General features: G+C 36.5%; 1 protein-coding gene across 1 annotated transcript in view; it reads right to left on the bottom strand.

Annotated features, from left to right (window-relative positions):
- LOC136038672 (toll-interacting protein-like) overlaps window positions 1-19,635 on the bottom strand; it is a 34,162-nt gene that overhangs the window by 8,100 nt on the left and 6,427 nt on the right. Inside the window, exons 3-4 of the mRNA XM_065721948.1 lie at window positions 9,004-9,317; window positions 2,292-2,493 (exon numbers count right to left, since the gene is read on the bottom strand). Of these exons, the coding sequence (XP_065578020.1) occupies window positions 2,292-2,493; window positions 9,004-9,317 (516 nt within the window). The remainder of the gene's footprint in view (window positions 1-2,291; window positions 2,494-9,003; window positions 9,318-19,635) is intronic.

Here is a 19,635-nt window from a genome sequence, read left to right as displayed (position 1 = left end):
ATTTAAGGAGGCTTCGCTTTCCATCTCGTGAAAAAAAAACCCATAAGCTGAAGGTTATTTAGAATACAGTAATACCTTAACTTTTAGTGAAATAAAATAATGATTTTAATTTCATTTAATATTTCTTTTTAGACTCCATCAGCAAGTAATGATTAGAGATCTAACAATTTTCGATTGTTATTCTTGTTTAGATGCCTAATTACTTTTATATTGTCACATTCGTTCGACATTTTAATGGACGAAAAAAATAAAAATAAAAATAAAAATAGTGAGGAATCGCAATATCTTGGGAGCCAATCGACAGTTCTCAACCATGAGATTTAAAGTTGAAATACATTTTTCACCATGACATAATACTATCTATAATTTTTGACAACTAGAAATAGACATACAACACAAAACCTGGTTCGATTTTAGCCATAAAAATAGTTTAACTTTGAATCTTATTGTTAAATAGAATTCACACACAATTGAATCTGGTCAATGGACCCTTCTTTAAAGTCGATACAAGCAAAGTATGGCTCCGAATATGAAATGAATGTGATTGGCCAGGTTTTGGGTGTCAGGCTCATCCTAAACGTGGAACTAAAACCGAATATAAACGTTATCTGAAGTCAGCACGTTACCGCGGTATAGATTTCGCTGTGAGTAGGAAAAAATGGCGAAAAATGATCGACTCTGACAAGTTAAATGATGATAATGATGACAAGTAACTGCCTTCCACCTTTAGCTAGGTATATTATTCTTGGATTTTTTCGGTGATTAACTATTCCGTGCATTTTGTATATACTCGCCTTCTTACCCCCCTCATCAGTACAGCCCTTTTGCAATGCCATGTAGTACCCATATCTTTTTCTTCCGTAATTGATGCTGTGAAAAGTTTAAAATTTTAATCAATAGATAAGGATGGTATCTCTAAGATGCATATGCCGATTGATTGCATCCCCCTTATATATCACCTTAGCAAGGTTTTTGAGTACGTTCTTCTACCTTTTCTGACTAAAATATCAATGAGGGTGAGAACCAATTTGGTTTTCAGCATGGGATGGGTTATCAGCATGTGCATAAGATTCTGTCTTCTTTACTGATTGATAATTCTTCCAAGGGAAAGGGTCTTTATATTTGGGCTTTGGGTCTTTCGAAAGCGTTTGATAGTGTGGTTCATAGTCATCTCCTTTTTTCTCTGCATAATTCCGGGGTTAATCTCTCTGTTATAATGGTTCTTAGGTTTTGGTATTAAATTCTTTTCTTCAATTAAGATCTGCACCAGACACTATTATAATGGTACGAAGAGGAGATGGTGTTCTGTCCCCTAAGCTTTTTAAGATTTGTATTTCTAGTGTGCTGGCTAAGTACCTTTCAGGTACATACCTTTCTGGTCTTGCGGATGTTTTTTATCTTGCGTGTGCTGACAAATTGATTCTGATTAGCCGTTCCAAAACGGGTCTTTCCCAAATGGTCTCTACAGTTTCTGATATTGGCCTTTCACTTAATATAGATAAATGTGAGTTTCTTCCCTATAACTTTACTACTGCTACTCCCCTTCACTGAAATAACTCCAATATCCCTCTTGTTGATTGTATCCGTTGGCTTGGTATCTCTATTACTAATAAACTTTCAAGCTTGCGTCAGCGTACTGTTTGTGATACAAGTATAAAGATCCAAACTGGCTATGCAAAAATTGTTGCAAACAGTGGAAAGTATAATAGACGTGCGGTGGTTATTCTGTCCTTTATGCTTCAAGTCTTTTCCCCCTTTTTAAGAAAGGTAATTTAAAAAGGATTCAGATAAATTAATTCAAATTTTGGACATTTTTACTTGTTGCCGAGCCCCAATACATCAAAACTTCGAAAAATCGAAGCAATATTTTAAAAAGTCATTGATATTTTCAAATCTAGATAGACGCTTACTTAGTCATTATAGAGATTTTGGCTATTTTATTTTACGCTATATTTAATTGTGTCAAATTTTCAATAAAACAAATAAACTTAAAGAACAAAAAAACCCATCACAATTTTTTTCAAATCATTTTTCTTACGGTTTTACGAGTCGGACAGACATTACGGGGAGGGGGCTAAACCACCTACCTCCCCCCCCCCCGGATATGGCCTTGGCTTAAGCAAAGCTTAGGGATGGCCATTGGTATTTTCAGAAGTTACATTTTTTCAGTTGAAACAGAACCTGACTCATTTACAATCATGCAGCCAATTGCTTTCTCTATTTGTTTCTTTTCTTTTAAAGATAACACCTCCTGTGAAGGAAAAATAAAGAAGAAGAAGAAAAAAACTCACGGCAAAGCTAAAGACAATATTTACAGAGCCCTCCTGGCCTTCACCTTGTTTTCCATTAAGAGCATACCAATCATCAACTGTTTCACCAGTAAAAACATTTGCTGGAATTGTAATTTGGCTCCAACCAATGAGTTCATCAGGAGTTAGTGAACATTCGTCATATATTTCTAAATATATTGAATCAACTCCAACAGGCAGGTAGCTGCAAAAACAGAAAAAAAAACAACTGTAAATTCACACAAATGAATTACACAATCAAATGAAAAGCATTAGTTTTTAGAAAAAAAAACAGTGGTTAGATCCAAATTTTGAAGCGGAACAGCTATTTGAGCTTAGGTCCTTTAGTAATGCAACAGAAACTCAGGAAAGATCCACAAGTATAACTTTGCAACTTTAATAGAAAATTGTCTGTAAAGAAAAAGGCATGGAAGAAGAAACAACCACTCATACTGAATTGCAAATAAAACTGCTGCAAAAAAAATTGTGATTAGAAGACAAAGCAAATAAAATGGAATGAAGGAACGTGCTAGTTTCGCATGTGTGAGTCTGTGTTTGATAAACAGGAAGGAGTAATTAATGATTGGTATCTATGACACGTGCAAAATTACACAAGATAACAAATGACTGAACAGCTAAAGAAAAAGACATGAAACAGGAAATAGCAACAAATCACATTGAATTCCAAACGAAAATTTGACTTTAGAGAAAAGAGAAATTGGATTCACGATAAAATTTCTCAATTTAACCAAAATTACCGTTTTGCCACACTATGACCTGAACCTAAAGAATAAAACGATGATGATGCCAATGCGTATTTTGGGTATTTCAGAGGGCTATGCTCGATTGACACGGACGTGCGCTGGGCTGAGAATTCTTTGTCCAAGGGGCAAGGGTTCGATCCCTGGCGTAGCCAGTTATTTTGTTTGGGATAGGGAGCAGTGACATGACTGTATAAGCTCAGCCAGAGTCGACCCAGCTCTAAATGGGTACCTGGAGAAATCTAGGGAAGATAAGTACGAAGGGTGTGCAAAAGCACAGGATGGCTGGTCCCCAGCCCCCATTGCAATTCGTGGATGAAGGGTCATGAAACAGAGATCAGCACCGCCGATTCAGACTTTAAGGGTCTAGTGCCGTAATACTTACTTACTGTGAAGCCCTCCATTTTCCCGAGGAAAGAGTAGCAAACAAAGGTGATCCGTTTGTATTGCTGCTTGCGTGGCTGACCCCCCCCCCCCAAAAAAAAAAAAAAACAAGAGGGAAATTCCCCCCCCCCCCGAAGGAAAATTCCATCAATGCAAAATTGAGCAGCCAAAGAGAAAGTACAAAATAGGTACATCAAAATGTCGATAAGATTTCCTTAGGGGTAAAAGAGAACCTAATATATATATATGAAAAAGCAGTTTTAAGAAAGGAGCTGGTTGGTCTTCAATCACTTTCGACTTATAAAAAAGAACTAGAACACTCAATTTATGATCGAATAAGCATCCTCTGAAGGTTCTATGACCATGAGACAGAGGTGGGAACGAGGAAGGGCCAGTACCACTCTTATACTGAATAAATTCTCCTCATTTTTGGGTTTAATGTTACTATTTAGTTTCATAATGACAGCGTACACCAGATATATTCCCAGAGATCAAGAGAAATTAAATTTAAATTTTTACCTCCAACTCCCCCGCCCCTTCCTTAAAACAAATTCTGTATTTACTTGAAGGCTCAATGAGGGGCGGAAATGTTTGCCCGACTTGTAAAAATTTAATAAAAAAAGCATAAAAACACCCTTCCCCGTTGTAGTTATGTCCCTGTGTCCCGGTCGTCATTTATATTCCCTGTGTCCCAGTCGTTATTTCTGTCTCGGTGTCTCAGTCTGTAATTTCTCTTTGAGTGTCCCGGTTGTCATTTATATATCGGCGCTTCGCGCCCCCCAAGCCCCCCCGCGCGCGTAAGTCGTTACGCGCTATATTAGTTACGTGCCATTGTAGTTGTGTCCCTGTGTCCCACCTGTGAATATAGATAGATTTATATATGTGTTTCAAACTACGTAAAAATTGCGAATATACAACATTCTTGGCTTTCCCATTGTCTGTGCATATACAAAGCCGTATGTACTAATAATGACGTCATATGCAAACGCTCTTTTTACAAACAAACATGCATACACACAACTCGTTTTTATATAGATAGATAGATAGATAGATACAATACAAATTAACTGCGTAAAACTTGCGAATATACAACATTCTTCGCTGTCCAATTGTCGCTGCATATAAATAGATTGTCAGGTTTACCGACCCTCGAACATGCAACGTACAATTGTCCATGGGAAAAACAATCAGTATTAAGATCTATACCACATTTTTCTAATGATTGACCTTGAGCTTTGTTAATGGTGATTGCAAATGCTAATCGAATTGGGAATTGCAATCTTTTAAATTGAAAAGACAGATCCGTTGGAATCACGGGAATGCGAGGAACAAGAACAGCCTCACCCTCAAAAGGCCCTGTCAAGATTGTGGCCTCTATTAGGTTTTCCATTGTTTTTTTTTACGGCAAGTCGCGTGCCATTGCAAAGCTTTGGTGGGTTGATATTTCCTAAAAGTATTATTGGTACGCCTATTTTTAGTTGTAGCAAGTGTGGTGGAAACCCTGAAAGATCTATGGAATTTAAAAATTCAGATGGATAATTAACCGCTTCATTTGGTTCCAAAACTGTGTCGACTGACTTGTAAAGGACTGCCTGGTCTCGAATCTTCGTCAAAACAATATTGTTGATTTCGTGGACGTCTATATTTTTGGGTGCGAGAATCGCTCTTTCACTTAGCCATTTATTATTTTTATAATTTTTTAGAATATTCGGAAATACTTTTTCAATCAATTCATTTTTGGACGTCACTAAATTACAGAAATCAGCAGGTAGTTGTATACGTCCTGAAATTGAGTCTACTGGGAGCTTTCCGTTTCCAATTGCCAGCAGTTGATCTGAAAATGTTTGACCAGAGTCATCGTATTGCAATCGGACACGCATATTTGTAGTTAATTTTAATATTTTTACGTATGCCCATAAATTAGAATTTTTCAGGCAAGCATTCATTTCGTCTGCAGGAGTTGATCTAGGTATTATAGGTAATGTTTGCCTGAAATCTCCCGCAAGCAATATTAATGTGCTGCCAAAGGGTTTCGACTTCCCTCTCAAATCTTTCAAGCATTGATCCAGAGCCTCGAGCGATTTTTTGTGTGCCATTGTGCACTCATCCCAAATAATAAGTTTGCATTGCTGCAATACTTTACCCATCCCAGATGATTTGGAAATATTGCACGTGGGAGTTTCTGTAGAATGCAAATTCAGAGGCAATTTCAAAGCGGAATGAGCAGTTCTTCCACACGCTTTCTTTTCTTACTTTCTCTATCAGCAGCAAGCTTGATTTCTTGCTGTTCTTGTGATTCCTCGGCACGCCTTCTTTTTTCAATTTCTCTTTTAGCAGCAAGTCTGCTTTCGCGTTGCTCTGGTAGTTCCTCGGCACGCTTTCTGTTCTTTCTTTCTCTATCAGCCTCAAGCCTGTTTCCTTGCTGTTCTTTTGATTCCTCGGCACGCTTTCTGTTCTTTCTTTCTCTATCAGCCTCAAGCCTGTTTCCTTGCTGTTCTTTTGATTCCTCGGCACGCTTTCTTTTCTGACTTTCTCTATCAGCAGCAAGTTTTTTGGCATAGACTCTTTGAGCATCTTCATCGGCTTTTGCCACTGTAAGTTCATCAGTCATTTTAAACTTAAACATTAAGAGATTTCTACGTGAACATATATGTCTTAAATATCTTTAATGACGTCACCGTCATAACAAAAATGACGACAACTAACTTCATGATTAAATATCTTTAATGACGTCACCGTCATAGCAAAAATGACGACAACTAACTTCATGACGTCAGTCGACACAGAAACATGACGTCACCTGACAGACAGACACACAGACAGACAACTTATTTATATATATATAGATAGATATTTGAAATTGTGTTTTTTTTTGTCAAAGAATGATAATTGATAAAAACAACAGAAAATAAAAGAACAGAGAATTTACCTAAGACATTGAAATTTGTTTAGACCTCAAAAATATTTTAGATCTTTAAAGCTGAAATTGGAAAATCAAAATAGTCCCAAGTTTGTTGTTTTAATAAAGGAAAGCCAATGTGGTTTTTTTCGTTATTAAAAGATCTTGGATGTGTGTCTTTTTCGTTTTCCCCAGGGATAATCATATCAAACAAATAACCCTAGCAGATTGGTAGAGGACTCGTTCAAATAAAATTTAGAAGTTTAATAATTTTTTAAGTGAACAAGCAGAACGAGGCGCAGCTAGCTTTTTCCCTGATCCCCCATTCCCACGAAGGCATCCAAATGGAATGAGGCAGCCATTCGGTTCATTATGATTGTAAAGTCCAATGAATATGCCTCTGCGGATAGCAAGACCCCCCACAACCCATAGGGTAGGGTTGTAAGTTTTGAAATTTACGGAGGGGTGGAGGGTGAACACCGGTTCCCGGTCAAATTGCATAGCCAACATCAAAATTTCCAAATGAATTGGGTTGCCTTTTTTTTTTACGACGTCACTCACTCTCTAAAGAGTTCCACAGAAGAATCCAAAACTTGAACTCGTGTTTTGCTTTAGCCTCATTCAATGTAAGCGATGAAAAAACCATCAATAGTCGTAATGTTTTTAGCTTTAGAGCAGCTGGACAAATCTATCAATTTGGCGGCACATCCATCACAGAACACAACTTGATTCTGAACCACCTTCGGATAGGCAAATGTGTTTTTAGACACTGATGATGCTGTTGACAAACGCCTTGCGTGCCCTTTAAATGATGGCATCACTCGTCACTTCATGAATCTGTTGGAATAAATTATTGCGAGACAAAAACAACTATAACAAAGAGCAAGAAGTGGAGGATGAATCAAATCGACGCGGTGCTTCGCTGGGACAACAACTTCCAAACGTAAGGGCTCATTTTCACTGTGCCCGATGGTGGGGATTATAGACATTGAACCCTACAGCCCGTAATGAAGTTTGTACTGTTCCAACTCTATATACCAACCATACTTTTCTGTCAAATGAATTGGTTGCAAAACAACGTGGCAAAAACGTTGTTAGTTAAAAATATCAACCAGTCTCTGAAGCCCTTTACTTCAGACACCTTATGTAACTCGCCCACATCTAATACTACTTGAGTTAGCGCAATATCGTATCACTTTTCGATCTGAACAAGCCAAAAGCCTTTCTCTGCAAGCTGTAACACTCGACCCGCTTCGGATGTTATAGTGCACTACATTTTGGTGATGACTTTTCCAACATAATATTGTTGAGACATGTATTTGGGTTGAATGTATCGGATTCAATGGACAAAGTTGAACAAGAAAACAATTATGGCCAATAACTACGTAGGTGTTCACCTCTTATCAACAACTTAGCCCCGAAACGGAATTCAGTCATTGTTCTTTGAGCAGAAAACTATCCAACAGGCATTCTTTCTAATTAGTCAAGTGCATCATTAATACAAGGTGGCTTGCTATGAAGGAAGGTAGTGACAGAGAATATAAAACAGTAGGTGTTTCAGTCCTTATACATCTGCATAAAGTAAGAAATAAAAATGATAATTGACATCAAAATCTACGAAACAGAAAGAGAAATGCATATGAGTTCCAAGTAGAAGGAAAATCGACTGATCCCTCAACATTTACAATATAGGTAAATTTCAAAACCTAAATTCTGAGACTATCTCATTCTCGCTTAGTGCTGTTGACACACACAATGTAGTACAGCAGTGACACACTGATCCCTTTTGTCTTGATTAAAGCAATTCATTCTTTTAGTAAAAGGTAAAATAAGAATCCAGTTAGCTAAATGATAAGAGAAGAATCAGTATTGGTATCACAACACCAATTTTTATGCTAAGATGCATACAAATCGGGGATTTCTTACAATTTTGTAGCTACTTCATTTTTGCAACTTCTGTTTTAAAAAGAGATCTAATCCTTTCTTCTAAAATAGCGAAGGCATCAAATAGATTTAATTTTGAGGGAAAGTGCTACAAAACTGCGGCAAATTTGCCACAGGGAGAAAATCTGACAAAACACTGTCAGGTTTGGTGACTTCGTATTGACATATCTAGCTGAGAGCTTAAAATTTCAAGTTTAAAATTATTCAACAATTTCAAATGGTGGGCTTAGTTATACCTTAAAAAATATCGTACGATTTCAACTGCTCTGCATCTCTAAGATTTTATTATTATATTTTCAATGGTATTCACAGACAGTATTTTCTTCCATAGTTGTGAAGAATATCACAGGTTTCTACATAAAAATCCATGTCTAGGCTGATGAAAAACTCAAAAAGACGAAAACTGATTGTAATTATCCAAATAATTTGGATTTGAACATTACAGGAAACATTCACTCTGCAGTAAAAGCAAATGAAAAGCAAAAAAAAAACTCTTTTGGAATAGTCTTCTTTTTCCCCTTTTGGAATAGTCAAGTCCCATCGATTGTCTTACTTTATTTTCATTTCTTTTTGAATATGAAAGCAGTATGATCAAAGGAATTATTTTTCACTGAATAGTTAAATGTCAGTTTTACTCCAGCAGCTAATTCATGGGAGAGAAGGAATAAGTTTACTATAAATAGGCTGTATTACAAAAATCTCAGGTATCTATAAGGAAAAAAATTACCATGCGAAGGTTTTGTTCCATACAGGTGATTTGGCACCATTTGGGTCTGTATGCGTTTCATATACAGTGTGTCCAACTCTTATTCGCACATATGGATCCATTCTTGTAAATCCGTAATTTTTTACCATATTGGCTCGGACGACAGATATATTTAATTGGCCAGCCAGATTTGATGTTGATGAACCACCCCAGAATTGCCGTTGCAATGCCATAGCCATTGCCCTGTCCTGGTCTTCTTGTGAAACATGCCCATTTTCATTTGAATTTATTCCATTGACTCTCAAAAAGTCTTCTGGTAGAGGACCAAGCATAACCTGCACGAAAAAAGGCAAAATACACTGTTTCGCATAAAACTTTTAATCAAAAGTGGTAAAATTTCTCCTGCCTACATACCAACTCACATAACAACACTGGCCGTAGTTCATAGGCTATAATGAAAACGGTTTGTTTTTGTATACCAAACCATACATAAAAAAAATGTAAGAAATGACATTCAAATTTCACCAGTACACATTACTTCAATACATTTTGCAATGCTACTTGTGGATGCATGAAGTTAAGGTCATGGGATGGAAATCTTAAGATTAATTTAAATGATTTATCAAAACCCAAGGCCCTGTAAATAAAGACCAACATAACCGAGCAGGCGACTTACTTCAAAGGCCGATTTCTAGACCGTAGTCCTAGAATCAAAATCATTATGGTTGTAATCTGGTATGCAGCTTTTTATAATTTTGAATAATGTCATTGTATAAACATCTTAGAATCGTGACGATCGTGACGTCATATCACCTTTTATAATTTTGAATGACGTTATTGTACAAACATCTTAGGATTGCGACGATCATGACGTCATATTTTCTATATATATCTAATTTAATAGCTACGGTAATCATTAATTCTGTGAATCTTATACAGTGATAATCTATAAATCATTCAATAAATACCATGTCTGAAGTAAAGATGCTCCTGCAAAGAGATCAAAAACTGAAAGTACTTGAATTGATGAATTTGTTATTGGAATCTATAATTTGTCAAGAGAAAGAGAAAGCTGAAAGCTTAAAGAAGAACCAACTTGACTTCTTGCATGCATTATGTTTGAATTCAGATGTATTCAGATGCAGAATTTGTAAAAAGGTGTTTGTTGATCCAGTTAGACTACTGTGTGACTGCCGTGTAATGATACTCACATTCTGCCAAACTTGCGTCCTTCAAAACAAACAAAAAGATTGCACCCGTTGCGGGTCCACATACATATTTCACTATAAAGATATTCTTCTTGTTAGCTTCTTAAAAAATATTACTGAATCTGTTTACACTCCAAATGTCGAAATGGAATACCCGCGTCATGCTGAAGATGCAACAAAAGTGCTTGATGAAAAGAAAGTCTGTGGACGTCGTGTTGACATGGCAACTGGTGGTCAAAGAGGTAGTAGAAGTCGAATAACAGACAAAAAATGTCAAGATTGCGGCATATATGGGCACTTTGCTCATGATTGCCTTCACAGACAAGCTTTATATTCAAAAAGTGTTTCTAAGAACGTTCGTTTTTCAAAGATGAAAAAAGATGAAAAAATGAAAGATGAAAGAGATGAAAAAATTGAAATACTTGAAAAGAGGATTTTGTTATTGGAAGCTCAAATCCGTCAAGAGACAAAGAAAATAGAAATCTCAAAGAAGAAACAACTTGGCTTTTTGTATTCAGAACTATCTTGCAGCATTTGCTTCGAAGTATTTGTTTCGCCGGTTAGACTACCATGTCTACATACATTCTGCCTAACGTGCGTCCTTCAAAATCAACAAAAACAATGCCCACTGTGTAGGGTCATGTACATATTTGGGCCAGGTACGCGTACTAATCATCCGCGTATAGATTTGCTTCTAATCTGCTGCATTGAATTTATTATAGAATTCGCTTATAATCAAAATGAAAAAATCGAAAGGGATAAACTTGAAGCAGAACGTGAAGACTTGGAAAAACGGCTTCTTTCTGACGGTGACGGCTCTTACCTGAATCATCCCGATTTAAAATTTTATTGCTCTTTTTTTCCCAGGGTATAGTGCCATAGTATTTCAGTTTGTTTCAGTTGATGTCTCATTAAACTAAAGTAGTTTAATCATCTCTGCATTCCTTCAATATTGGCCATAGGTGCTGAACAAGTTCTGTAGACATAAATAACCAGAAAATTCAGTTCAGTTTCAAACAACTGAAGTTGTAAATAATTCCAAAAATATAATTAGTTTAGTAGGCACTTCTGATCCAAACTGCCAACATTTTTCAGACAGATATTTATTTTGTAAAAATCAAGCTACAATTACAAACAAGATGAAAACGCTGTTAACATCAAGTGAGCCTTATCAACCAAAGGAACTTTTCCTAAATGATTATTTATCCAAGCAGTCTTTTAATAGAGTATATTACTCTTTCAAACTACCACAGGTTAAACTATTACCAAATGTCGGCTTTGTTACTGTTGTAACCAAGACTGTTTATTGATTACCATGCTGGCTTTTTAGCAATAGCACTGACGGCTTTTTGGCAAAAGCACTAGCTTTCAAAGCTAGGAGGCAATATTAGAGATGGGGGGGGGGTCTCAGCAAAAAAAAAACAGTAAGTTCTTGAGAGTAGCAATGCTCATTTACAATCTTGTTCCACATATAACACTTTTAAAAAGATCAAACTGGCAGCCGATCAAATTTCTGATGAGATCCCCCCAATTAAAAAAATTAAGACCATAATCAAACATATTTTGGTTGCCATTTAGGCATTGGCTTTGTGTTCATTGCCGTTTTCTGGCCACAGATAATTGTTATCATAACCAAATCCTGGAAACAAATTTTTTTAACATATTACCTCTAACTTTGTGCTATGATTCACTCCTTAGCACATGTTTGGAAAATGAAAAAACAAAAAAAGAATACTTCCACTATGACATTCAAAAGTAATTCATTAATTTATTTGGAAAATCAGTCTCAATAAATGTGATTCACTCATCCTCTTTTTTTCTATAATCGTTGCTAACATAAAAGACATTTCTTGGATTGACCAAATGAGTGTTGTAGAATGCACCAAGTAAATAGTATGTTTTTGGCTGCTGATCCTTTCTAGAGTTTGACCACAATTTCATTTTTCTTTAATATAAGACACAGCTTCGGTAAACTCAGCATTTAATACTTTTGTATTTTACCGTGAAATACACAGACATGTTGATGAAGATCTCACCCTGAGAACGTGGCTTTCATTTTTTTCAATAAATGGCTTTTTTGGGTGTCACTATTTTCAGATTGATATAACTTAGATTTCACTACTTTGCTTTTAGGCTGCTGACACTTTCTAGACTTGAGACTTTCTTATGTACACCTTGGTGGAAGACCCTGCATTTCATACTTATTTGAACTGTAACTAGAGATAACCAGCATGCATATAGTGTTTTGGTTTAGTTCAACTTCCCCCTCAATATTCTTGGGAACTTTTACCTTAATACCTTTAGTCTTAGTAGTAACAATAGTAGTGGTTTCAGTATGCATATATTACATTTTAGCAGTAGCATCAACATCATCATGCTCTTAAAGTTTCAAATTAATACTGTAAGCAGCCCCTAAAATATTTCTGATACACCCTTTTGACGTCCTAGATGCAGCCCTTGCCCCAAAAGCTGTGGGGCGTTGTTGTTGTCCCCAGAGGTATAAGTATTAGACCTTTCAAATATACTGAACAGAATTGCTATCTCAGATATTTCATTGAATGTCTTGGGGAATAAAGGTGTAGGAGAGGGGGGCTGCTTGCTCTCCAATCACATTCAACCCTAATAAAAGACAAATTAAACTATTAATTTCCAATTTAATGAACCCATCTGTATCTACCCATTCAAATGTGTCATACTCCTCCCTGAAAGGGTTAGGTCTAGGGTGTACACTAGAGTTTGCTGATTTTACCTTTTTATTTAATTAATTTAAAAAATGTTTTCCACAAAAGAGGCTTTTTAAATAAAAGTAGAGCTACATTTAACCAAAGATAAGCAGAAATAAAGTCAGATAAATTTTCAAGCTTAAAACCACCATAAATCACCATCAATTAACAAATAAATCCAAACGTGCACTTTATTGAAAAGAATCCAAATTTTGAGTTGTTTTTATTTCTCACAATAAAAAGAAATCACTTTTATAACCGAAAGTACTGGAAAAAAACAGAATGTGAATTGACAGTTTAATATACATACTGATATTCATCCCTGAAAGTAAAAACAATTGGTTTTAAAGTTCAAAAAAGAGAAAACATTTTGAATGTATTTTGTTTCAGTTTAGTAAACGTTTTGTTCTGGATTTTAGAAGGCGCAGGTGTCAAAGCATAAAATAAGAAATGCAAGAAAAACAAGGTCCCTTGTTAAAACCTGTTTCTGTATGCTTAACTTGATTAAATATGTTTTGTCAAAGTGATAACAATGGAATAGTAGATACAAATATTATTTGAAACTGCTTAAAGAAATGGAAAACAATGAAAGAAACATGACAATTAGAAAAAGAAAAAAGTGTGAGTATTTTAAAGCACTTTTGATAATATTACATAATTTACTTTAGAAGTGGCCATGTAAAAGAATCATGCCATATTACCTTATAATATCTTAGACAAGCTCTATGGAGACCCCCCACATCTGAGCCAGGCTAGCTTATGGCCTTATTCAGTCTAAATCTGGCCCTTGCAGTGAAGTTTCAATACACACATGCTTCGAAACAAGTTCCAAGCTATTGGGTTGAATTGGGATTTAATCGAGCGGGTGGTGTAATTCCTAACAGATAGGACACAGACTTTAAAAGTATTTGACAAGGATGGAAACATGTTCTTCTCTGGAGTGGGAATAGTTTGAAATGGAATCCCCAAGGTACATTCTTGGGTTTCACCTTATTCAACATTTATATAAATAATATTCCAAAATTTCTTTTAAAAAAAGTGAGCCTTTATGCCAATGGTTCCAAGGCTGTGGTATGCATACTCCTAAGAGCAAATGGAAGCCTGTGAGGGATTACACAAAAAAAGTAATAGTAGATTCCATATCTGCCAAGGTTACCATAGAGGTTACATTCACAACATTTTTGCTAACATTCAGTTACATTCACAACATTTTAGAGTTGGAACAGTACAAACTTCATTACGTGCTGTAGGGTTCAATGTCTATAATCCCCACCATCGGGCACAGTGAAAATGAGCCCTTACGTTTGGAAGTTGTTGTCCCAGCGAAGCACCGCGTCGATTTGATTCATCCTCCACTTCTTGCTCTTTGTTATAGTTGTTTTTGTCTCGCAATAATTTATTCCAACAGATTCATGAAGTGACGAGTGATGCCATCATTTAAAGGGCGCGCAAGGCGTTTGTCAACAGCATCATCAGTGTCTAAAAACACATTTGCCTATCCGAAGGTGGTTCAGAATCAAGTTGTGTTCTGTGATGGATGTGCCTACATACTGTCATGTTATTATGTAGTTAAACTGTCATGAGTATGGACAATTTTTCTACTGCAATCAGATAATATTATCACACAATCACTCAATGATTAGGATGAGGAAACACCCAAATGCTTGCTTGTATAGTAAGTAAGGGGTAACATTCTCATATTAGTTTTGGGTATTAAGCAAGGACATAGTAAGTGAGGGTAGCAATAGCAATACTAAAAAAGCAAACAGATTTTGCCATCAACATCTCAATGTCTTGTTTTTACTGATCCAGATAACTTGCCTAATTAACTGATCAGCAGTAGTTTGCTATAAAAAACTTTAAAAAAAATAATAATTCAGATTGAAATATCTGCAAGTAATAATTCCTACCAAATCTCAATTTTTATCATGGTTGTATTGGAGCTCTAACCTATTAAAGAACAAACCCCAGCCCATAGTAACAAAAAATACAACAAAACAAGTAAATAATTTCGAAGACCACACTGCCTTTCCATGACGAAAGTAAAACAGTTCAAAATAGAGATGAAACCTTTTTATTGACAGTGAATAGACATAAGTTCCATCCCTATTTTGAACTGTTTTACTGACAACAAAACAAAATTGGCTAGTGAAAAAAAGACAATTTGTTGGTGATCCAGGTATGGTAACTATTATATAAATTAGTCTTAACTGTAAAATGTTATATGAATTGACAAAACATGGATAGTGACCTCAACAAATAATAGTGAAAGAAAAGTGACCTCAGCAAACATAGATATATTCAAATATTCCGTGGATAGGGAGCAACCCAACAAACCATGGTGCACTTCTCAGGATACCACAGGTGACACATCCCCTATCATAATTAAGTTGCCAGCAACAGAGAGAGAGAGAGAGAGAGAGAGAGAAAACGATTTATTAAGCAACTTTCGTAGCTCTTGGCTAATTTGCAGTTACAAAAACATTAAAAACAAAAATTATGCACTATTGAACATAGATGCAAAAAGGCACAAATGAATTATAATATTGGTTTGTCTGTGCATGTATAGGAGTCAGTTTGGACTTCTGTCTGGTTCTGCTGTCAGGCTTAAGTCTGTAGGTAAGATGTCTTGATGGGCTAGGCCTAAAAGCAATACTTTTCCAAACCTCATAATGAGATCACGCAATCTTTGTTCTAGGAACTGAATGCTTAGTATAATGAGTGCTTCTTGGTAAGGAATATCTCTAAAACCCAGGATAATCCTAACTGCCCTTTCTTGCACTGACTCTAGGTTATAGATCTGGTGAGCAGTGTGTAGTACTGAAGAGCCCAACACGGGGCAGGCATATCCCAAGACTGGTCGCACATAAAGGTATACATGGAGGAGACTTTTGACAGTGCAGCCATATCGACACATTTTGGACAGTGTTTGAAGGGAAGCATTAGCTTTCCTAATTACACTGTCAACATGTGGCAAAAGAACAGTCTCTGGAGAAAATAACTCCGAGTATCTTCACTTCTGACACAACAGGAAATGGAACTTCAAGGGGGAGGGTAAAGTCTCTTTTTAGGGGACAAAGCTGAAGAATTTTTGACTTTGTAGCATTAATGATGGGATCGGACTGATTACACTGGGAATTTACTTGGTCAAAAATGTCAACAGCAAACTGGGCTCTAGTAGTATTACCCTCAAGCAGATAAGTAAGCACAAGCAATAAGTCATCCACAAACTTATACCTGTCTTTGTGCTTGCTCAATATGTAGTTGATCACAGCAAGAAATGTTATGCCTGCAAGTCTGGTGCCTTGTGGGGCCCTGCAGGTTATGTCACTCCAATTGGAGTCAGTGTCTTCTTCACAGAGGGCAAATAGTTTCTGTTGGAATCCAGACAGAAAATCCAGTACAATTGACAGAATTTGACATGTAGCTCCCATTCACTTTAAGTTCAGGCATGCAACATAACGAGATAGAAGGTCAAATGTTTTGCGAAAATTGATTGCAGCTAGATCAACAAAATGACCCTAGGTCTCAAGCTGCTTTAGAATGTGGTCAAACATTCTTACAAGGTATATTGAAGTTCAGCATGTTGGTAGTCCTTTGTATTGATATTTGTCTACGAATTCACGAATTTGAGACAACAGGCGGCAGAGTATGAAAGACTCTGTCACTTTTACAAAGCATGTGGTTAAGGAAATTGGTATCAAGTCATCATAGCTTTTTTTTAAGGAGGGGTTATTTTTGGAAAGTCCTTCTTCCATGGAAAGTACTTTCTTCCACGGCGAGGGAAGCATGCTAGATGCAAAGCATTGGTTAATAAAAATGGAGAGTGGGAGAACAAAGAACAAAGCATATTCATGAATAAGTTTGGGAGGGATCTTGCCAGGAAAAGGTGATACTCCTGTCTTTATTTTTCTTAGTTCATTGTGCATGTCAAACTCAGTTAATTCAATCAAAACATCTGTGAGACAGACTTCAAGCAGGGATTCTTTTTCCTGGGATTTCACAAGAGGAAATGAGGTACATGTAGAGGTTATGAAGGCGTTAACAACACAGGACCCAAGTAAATGTATGCTATCATCTGTTATCATTATAGTGGACTTAGAAAATTTCCCACTTAGTTTCTTGACTGACTGGTGCCATTTCACAGGCTCACTGTTCAGAAGTGGCACCAGTTTTTCACAATTGGTCTGTTTTACCACACGAGTAAAGATTACTTTTCTCACAGATTTTGGCTTTTATTGCAGGGGTGATCCATGATTTGTTGTATTCACAGGATTTTGTGCTATTGCTGGGATGTGCAATTTAAAGTAATGTGTACAGGCTAACTTAGTGATCTACTGGATAGGGGACATTCAAGATGCAATGCTTTTGAATATTCAATATAGAAATGATTATTAGGTTACATCCTGCAATTAAATTATGTACCAATTAGTTTATAGAGCGCATTAAATAAGAATGAAGCTTAACCATGAAAGTAATTTGATTCAAATACAAAAAAAATGGCAAATTTGCAGTTTTTAACACACTTTACCTTGGATGAAAGTGAATAGGCCTTCAATTTTTGTAGGTATACCTTAATACCTGTATTTGTGCTCTTTCACAAATCAATAATTGTTTTTGTGGGAAACTACATTTTGAGACCTTAAAAGGGCTACGGCAGCCCAAAACAGCCCATAGTAAACAAGTCCTGAAATATGTTCCTTAACAAAATCTGGCAAGACAGAAAAAAATCCTCATTTGTGACTGATATGAATTGTTTTCGTAACAAGTTTTCTTTTCAATAGCCCTTATATCATAAGCCTAGGGTTCAAGTAGTACATAACAAGACATGTTAAGAAAATAATTTTTGCTTTATAATATGCAGAATAATCCTAGTATTCTGCAGGAGAGAACCTTTATTTCCACTTCTTTCACTGTTGTACAATAAAAAAAAGTAATAATAATAACAAGAGCTAAGAGCTCATATGGCACTTGTGATGAGGTCAGACATATGGTATGAGCTCTAGCAAAATTCTAAGAATCAATAGATTGATTTAAAAGGAAAATCAGAGGCTTAATGCCAGTTAACATTGAAAATAAGAGCCCTGAGACACGAGGTCCTTCTAAATATCAACATTCATTAAGATCCAATCACCCACTCATAACTTAAAAAAACCTTATTTTTTCTAATTTTTCCTCTCCTTCAGCCCCCCCCCCCCAGACGGTCGAATCGGGGAAAACGACTTAATCAAGTGAATTTGTGTAGATCCCTGACATGCCAACCAATTTTCATCGTCCTAGCACCTCCAGAAGCACCAAACTCACCAAAGCACTGGACCCTCCCCCCTAAATCTCCCAAAGAGAGCAGATCCAGTCCAGTTAATTCAATCATGTATCGACAACATTTACTTATTCTACCGACCAAGTTTCATCCCAATCTCTCCACTCTAAGTATTTTCCATGATTTCCCATTTCCCCCTTCAGCTCCCACAATATCACTAGATACGTTTGGTATTCAAAATAAGAGCTTTGAGACACGAGGTCCTTCTAAGTATCAAATTTCATTAACATCCAATCACCCACTCGTAAGTTAAAAATACCTCTTTTTTTCAATTTTTCCTCTCCATCCAGCACCCCAGATGGTCGAATCGGGGAAACAACTGTTACCAAGTGAATTTTTACAGGTCCCTGACACACCTACCAATTTTCATCATCCTACCACATCCAGAAGCACCAAACTTGCCAAAGCACTGGAAATCCCCCCAACTCTCCCAAAGAGAGCCGGTCCGTTCCAATTATGTCAATCAAGTATCTAGAACTTATGCTTATTCTTTCCATCAAGTTTCATCCCAATCTCTCCACTCTAAGCCTTTTCCAAGATTCCCAGTTTCCAAGATTTCTCTTTCCCCCCTCCAGCCCCATATGTCCCTGTATCCAATTCGAATTACAAATGGACCATCTGAGACATAAAATCTTCTTATATATCAAGTTTCATTAGGATCTGATCACCCATTCATAAGATAAAGATACCTCAATTTTTATGTTTTCCAAGATTTCTGGTTTCCCCCTTCAACTGCCCTCACTGTCACTGGATCTGGTCGAGAATTAAGACAAGACCCCTGATGCACACAGTCCTTCTAAATAACAAATTTCATTAAGATCTGATCACCCATTTGTAAGTTAAAAATACCTCATTTTTCTGGTTATGTTGATCTGGTTATGTCAGTCATGTATCTTGGACTTGTGATTATTCTTCCAACCAAGTTTCATCCTGATCTCTCCACTCTAAGCGTTTTCCAAGATTTCTGGTCCCCCCCCCCATCAATGACACTGGATCCGGTCGGGTTAGGATCTAAGCTATGAGGTCCTTCTAAATATGAAATTTCATTAAGATCCAATCACTCCTTTGTAAGTTAAAAATACCCAATTTTTTCTAGCTTTTCAGAATTACCCCTCCCCCCCAACTCCCCCAAAGAGAGTGGATCCGTTCCGTTATGCTTATCATGTATCTAGGATTTGTGCTTATTTTTTCCACCAAGTTTCATCCCAATCTCTCCACTCTAAGCGTTTTTCAAGATTTTTGATTTCCCCCTCCAACTCCCCCCAAAATAAGGGCTCTGAGACAAGATATCGTTCTAAATGTCAAATTCCATTAAAATATGATCATCTGTTTGTAAGTTAAAAAAACGCGTTTTTTCTAATTTTTCTGATTTAACTGTCCCCCCTCCTTCCCCCTAGATGGT

Source organism: Artemia franciscana, chromosome 18, assembly GCF_032884065.1.
Source record: "Artemia franciscana chromosome 18, ASM3288406v1, whole genome shotgun sequence".
Taxonomy (NCBI): Eukaryota; Metazoa; Arthropoda; class Branchiopoda; order Anostraca; family Artemiidae; genus Artemia; species Artemia franciscana.
Note: the sequence above shows the minus strand (reverse complement) of the source record. Positions and strands in the feature narration are given on the sequence as shown.